Here is a 6815-nt window from a genome sequence, read left to right on the forward strand (position 1 = left end):
TGGTAGACAGGTAAAAATAAAAAAGCAGACATTGAATATCCCTTCGAGCATGGTGAAGTTATTAATTACACTTTGGATGGTGTATCAATACACCCAGTCAGTACAAAGATACAGATGTCCTTACTAACTCATTTGCCAGAGAGGAAGGAAACCGCTCAGGGATTTCACCACGAGGCCAATGATGACTTTGGAGGTGTTTGTTATTTTGCAGTTTTTCACTAATCCTGGACTAAGCTATATAGACACAACTATCACAATCTACAACCAAACATAATTCTTCCAATACATTTGATTAATATTACCAGACAAATATTAAAATGATGAGTTTTGTCTGAACAACTTGTTTACAACTTGTTTACCTATTCTATAGTATTTGCCAAACAGGAAATGGCAACGTGACAATATTTGACCAGTGGCCTGCTCTAAGTATGTATCAGCATTCTGTGTATTCCAAACTGTTACACAATAAACTAACAAACACACCAATGATGTAAACCAGTACCTAGTAGTGTATCCGTCACATCTTTAATAATCACAAAACCATCTACTGTTTCCTAAAATCCCAAATGGCACGCTATTCCCTACATAGTACACTACTTTAGTACAATACAATACAGGGAATAGGGTGTCATTCAGGACGCTGACTACTTCATGTCTAAAGGGACCCACTGCAGTGACAATCTGACACGTTCCTCAGCACATCATTGTAGTAGAGTCAACTGTGATTACATTAGTGTGTGACGTGTTTGTTGAGTAGGCACGGCCAGGTGTAAACGGACCCGTACGGATTAAAACCATGTTGAAACTGTAGGTGTGGCGGTGGAGCCCTCCCTTCAGAGGTTGATTTAGGACTAACAACATGGACCCCAACCCATAATCCTCCAGCAGACACACCTGTAGAGGACTGTATAAAAAGCCCAGGACTGACCAGACAGAATCACACATCAAGCCTCTCCAAAGCATCTCCAGGACCAAGAAGCCATCCAGAGTATCTCCACTGTCAGATCCAAGGAGCCATCCAGAGTCTCTCCTCTCCACACACTGAAGATGGAGCAAAGCCCCTCTCTCACCCTGCTGCTGCTACTGCTGCTGCTGCTGGACCTCTCTCAGGCCAACCCTCTCATGGAGGATGGAAGTGGACCAGAGATTCTAACAGACAACCCTGAGGCTGTAGACATCACTGAGAGAATTCTGACCACTAATAACGGCTCCAGTCAGTTTCTGTTGGAGGGAGACATGGTGGCACCGACAACCAGAAACGCCATGATTTGTTTTAGGTACAACCAACACACACTAAAAACTATATTGTGCCAGTTCTACTTTTAAAACAATTTGCAACAGCTTTTTATGTATTTCCAACATGACATGTTTTTATGTATAATATACTTCACTTTTAGCGTTTCAGAAAGTTGACTAAAACTAATACAAAAATATACTTTTCTTCCTTCAAAACATGTATACAACATTGTGAAGAAGTAGTATAAAGTCAAAGAATGTGGAATTACCCACAATCCTCTAAAAACAGAGACACGTGGCAAGTTGTTGCTGGAACTTAGAATTAGTAAATTGAGGGGAAATTAAACAGTTTCCCTTGTAGTTGTTTTTACACGCATCTTATGTTGATATATATATACATATTTTAATTTCAGGTTAGTTAAACAAGTGAAGTAGAGTAAAGGACCAATAATATTGAAGTAAAGATAACAAGTATATTTTTTATGTCAAAATAATTGTATTTTCAGATATAATTGACTAACCAGCTGAACGTTATTTTACAGTGCAGGGTGTTTCTGGAACAAAGGCTCCAACGGATTGGTTGAAGTGCCCTACACAGTGAGCAGTAGCTTCAGTTCCTCAGACAAGCAGAGCATTGAGAACGCCCTCCGGGCCTTCCCTTCCAAGACCTGCATTCGCTTCGTGCCTCGGCAGAATCAGGTTGACTTCATCAGCTATGAGCCCAGAGACGGGTGCTGGTCCTCTCTTGGGAGAGTGGGAGGCCAACAGAAGGTCTCTCTCCAAATGGACGGCTGCGTTTACTTCGGCGTCATTCAGCACGAGACTCTCCATGCTCTGGGCTTCCAGCACGAACAAACCAGGAGTGACCGTGACCAGTATGTCACGATCAACTGGCGTAACATCGACTCTAACAACGCCTACAACTTTGATAGATCAAACACCAACAACCTGAACACTCCCTATGACTACAGCTCTGTCATGCACTATGGAAAAACAGCCTTCTCTATCAACGGGATGGACACCATCACCCCCATCCCCAACCCCAACGTGTCCATCGGCCAGAGACAGGGGTTGTCCACCACTGACATCCTGAGGATCAACAGACTCTACAGCTGCTGAGAGGAAGACGTCAAGTCACAGGAGAAAATTCTGGAAAAGACCAGATGAAGGAAGTCTAGTATGACATAAATAATGTTATCTTATTGATTTAAAATAATTGTTTAGTTGTAACTTTAAAAAAGATCATTGCTGTAGTTGTGTAGTTCTCAAATTATTTTAATCATATGACTTAGTTAATTATCTAAAATAAACAAGATTGAAAACAGATGCCATTGTGTAATTCTAGTGTGTGTGTGTGTGTGTGAGAGAGAGAAAGAGAGAGAGAGAGTTAACAGACTTGGCACAAGCCCTCCATGTCTGTCCTGATCCAAGACATTCTTCCTTCAGTCAGCACTAGAGTTACATCACTTCTGTCAGAACTACAATGACATAATTTCTCTCACCTAAACACAACAAGACACTAGGAATACTCACAAATAGAATTACAAGAATAGAGGGCTGGGAAGAAGAAAAAAAAACAAATAATTATTTTAGGAAGAAAAGAATCAGTGAGGCTGACATGAGAAAATAAAAATGACAATGCACCTATTGAGATGTGGATCTTGTTAAGTAAATCAGGTGTTAAAATTAGGTGAAAAGGAGACAGAAACAGGACTTTAAGTGTCAACTCCTGGTTGGACGCAGCTCAGAAGGCTGGAGTCCATCTGGCAACACAGAGACCTGCCTGGTGAATACAACCAGGAGTGGAGGACATAACTGTATCCTCTATTTGTTTTGTTTATATAGGCAGAAGTAATGAAATATACAGTATTCATATGGGGTAATAGTGTAGTAGGGTATTCACAGGGGGTAATAGGGTATTCATATGGGGTAATAGTGTAGTGGGGTATTCACAGGGGGTAGAGTAGTAAGTAGAGTATTCACAGGGGGTAGAGTAGTAAGTCGAGTATTCCCAGGAGGTAGAGTAGTAGGGTATTCACAGGGGGTAATAGAGTAGTAGGATATTCACAGGGGGTAATAGAGTAGTAGGGTATTCACAGGGGGTAATAGAGTAGTAGGGTATTCACAGGGGGTAATAGAGTAGTAGGGTATTCACACTGGGTAATAGAGTAGTAGGGTATTCACAGGGGGTAATAGGGTAGTAGGGTATTCACAAGGGGTAGAGTAGTAAGGTATTCACAGGGGGTAGAGTAGTAGGGTATTCACAGTGGGTAATAGAGTAGTAGGGTATTCACAGGGGGTAGAGTAGTAGGGTATTCACAGAGGGTAGAGTAGTAGGGTATTCACACGGGGTAATAGGGTAGTAGGGTATCCACACGGGGTAATAGAGTAGTAGGGTATTCACAGGGGGTAATAGGGTAGTAGGGTATTCACAAGGGGTAGAGTAGTAGGGTATTCACAGGGGGTAGAGTAGTAGGGTATTCACAGGGGGTAGAGTAGTAGGGTATTCACAGGGGGTATTAGAGTAGTAGGGTATTCACAGGGGGTAGAGTAGTAGGGTATTCACAGGGGGTAGAGTAGTAGGGTACTCACAGGGGGTAATAGAGTAGTAGGGTATTCACAGGGGGTAATTGGGTAGTAGGGTATTCACAGGGGGTAATAGAGTAGTAGGGTATTCACAGGGGGTAGAGAAGTAGGGGGGACAAACACTAACTGTATAAGAACATAGGTCTAAAGGTAAATGAACATAAGACAGTATATAGCAGTACTGTCTTAATCCCCAAGGGTACAGTCATGTGACAGGGGCAGTATATAGCAGTACTGTCTTAATCCCCAAGGGTACAGTCATGTGACAGGGGCTGTATATAGCAGTACTGTCTTAATCCCCAAGGGTACAGTCATGTGACAGGGGCAGTATATAGCAGTACTGTCTTAATCCCCAAGGGTACAGTCATGTGATGGGGGTACGGTTTGGTTCCTCGAGTGGAATTTCGCCACTCGAGACTTACACATTAATCTTTTCAAATTTCTTCAAGCTCTGTCAAACTGGTTGTTGATCATTGCTTGACAACAATTGTTAAGTCTTGCCATAGATTATCAAGCATATTTAAGTCAAAACTGTAACTCAGCCACTATGGAACATTCACTGTATTCAACTCCAGTGTATATTTGGCCTTGTGTTTTAAGTTATTGTCTTGCTGAAAGGTAAATTCATCTCCCAGTGTCTGGTGGAAAGCAGACTGAACCAGGTTTTCCTCTAGGATTTTGCCTCTGCTTAGCTCCATTCCGTTTCTTTTTTTATCCTGAAAAACTCCCCAGTCCTTAAAGATGACAAGCATACCCATAACATGATGCAGCCACCACTATGCTTGAAAATATGGAGAGTGGTACTCAGTAATGTGTTGTATTGGATTTGCCCCAAACATAACACTTTGTATAGAGGACAGAAGTGAATTGCTTTGCCACATTTTTTGCAGTAGTACTTTAGTGCCTTGTTGCAAACAAGAAGCACGTTTTTGAATATTTTGTAATTCTGTACAGGCTTCCTTCTTTTCAATCTATCAATTAGGTTAGCATTGTGGAGTAACTACAATCACAGCCATTCAAATTCTGTAACTGTTTTAAAGTCACCATTAGCGTCATGGTGAAATCCCTGAGCAGTTTCCTTCCTCTCCGGCAACTGAGTTAGGAAGGACGACTGTATCTTCATTGTGACTGGGTGTATTGATACACCATCTAAATTGTAATTAATAAAGTGTATGTAATTAATAACTGCACCATGCTCGCAAGGGATATTCAATGTCTGTTTGTTTTTGTTTTGTATCCATCTACCAATGCCCTCCCACACAAAAAAGGCAGTAACTGCTCATTTGGTCAAAAATGAGTTAATATCATTTTTGCTACATTAACTACATGCTTAATCATGTGGACAAGTATACTGCCTCTATGGTATTATGTTTTGGAGAAAACGGGGGTCATGTTAGCAGTAACTGCATAAGGTTACTGTGAAACCAAGGTAAATAAAAGCCAGATTTCTCAGTTCCACGCTATGTGGCAGTTACTGCCTCTATGCTTGGTAGGACAACGTGTCCTTCTTTGCAAAGCATTACAAGCATTTCGCTATACCCGCAATAGCATCTGCTAAATATGTGTATTCAAACAATAGCATCTGCTAAATATGTGTATTCAAACAATAGCATCTGCTAAATATGTGTATTCAAACAATAGCATCTGCTAAATATGTGTATTCAAACAATAGCATCTGCTAAATATGTGTATTCAAACAATAACATCTGCTAAATATGTGTATTCAAACAATAACATCTGCTAATATATGTATTCAAACAATAACATCTGTTAAATATGTGTATTCAAACAATAGGATCTGCTAAATGTGTGTATTCAAACAATAGCATCTGCTAAATATGTGTATTCAAACAATAGCATCTGCTAAATATGTGTATTCAAACAATAGCAACTGCTCAATATGTGTATTCAAACAATAACATCTGCTAAATATGTGTTTTCAAACAATATCATCTGCTAAATATGTGTATTCAAACAATAGCATCTGCTAAATATGTGTATTCAAACAATAGCATCTGCTAAATATGTGTATTCAAACAATAGCATCTGCTAAATATGTGTATTCAAACAATAGCATCTGCTAAATATGTGTATTTGATAAGTTCCTTTCCTGAGGATGGCTCACCTCTCACAGTTCTGGGTGACTTTAACCTCCCCACGTCTACCTTTGACTCATTCCTCTCTGCCTCCTTCTTTCCACTCCTCTCCTCTTTTGACCTCACCCTCTCACCTTCCCCCCCTACTCACAAGGCAGGCAATACGCTTGACCTCATCTTTACTAGATGCTGTTCTTCCACTAATCTCATTGCAACTCCCCTCCAAATCTCCGACCACTACCTTGTATCCTTTTCCCTCTTGCTCTCATCCAACACTTCTCACTCTGCCCCTACTCGGATGGTATTGCGCCGTCCCAACCTTCGCTCTCTCTCTCCCGCTACTCTCTCCTCTTCCATCCTATCATCTCTTCCCTCTGCTCAAACCTTCTCCAACCTATCTCCTGATTCTGCCTCCTCAACACTCCTCTCCTCCCTTTCTGCATCCTTTGATTTTCTCTGTCCCCTATCCTCCAGGCCGGCTCGGTCCTCCCCTCCTGCTCCGTGGCTCGACGACTCACTGCGAGCTCACAGAACAGGGCTCCGGGCAGCCGAGCGGAAATGGAGGAAAACTCGCCTCCCTGCGGACCTGGCATCCTTTCACTCCCTCCTCTCTACATTCTCCTCTTCTGTCTCTGCTGCTAAAGCCACTTTCTACCACTCTAAATTCCAAGCATCTGCCTCTAACCCTAGGAAGCTCTTTGCTACCTTCTCCTCCCTCCTGAATCCTCCTCCCCCTCCCCCCCCTCCTCCTTCTCTGCGGATGACTTCGTCAACCATTTTGAAAAGAAGGTTGACGATATCCGATCCTCATTTGCTAAGTCAAACGACACCGCTGGTCCTGCTCACACTGCCCTACCCTGTGCTTTGACCTCTTTCTCCCCTCTCTCTCCAGATGAA

General features: G+C 41.9%; 1 protein-coding gene across 1 annotated transcript; it reads left to right on the forward strand.

Annotated features, from left to right (window-relative positions):
- The first annotated feature begins 266 nt into the window (after positions 1-266).
- LOC106588013 (hatching enzyme 1.2) lies at positions 267-2562 on the forward strand. The gene is made up of 2 exons (XM_014176676.2): positions 267-1277; positions 1779-2562. Exons 1-2 carry the CDS (start codon positions 1048-1050, stop codon positions 2353-2355), a joined length of 807 nt encoding a protein of 268 aa, XP_014032151.1. The 5' UTR covers positions 267-1047; the 3' UTR covers positions 2356-2562.
- Positions 2563-6815: the final 4253 nt, after the last annotated feature.

The sequence above is a fragment of the Salmo salar genome, chromosome ssa11 (genome assembly GCF_905237065.1).
Source record: "Salmo salar chromosome ssa11, Ssal_v3.1, whole genome shotgun sequence".
Classification (NCBI taxonomy): domain Eukaryota; kingdom Metazoa; phylum Chordata; class Actinopteri; order Salmoniformes; family Salmonidae; genus Salmo; species Salmo salar.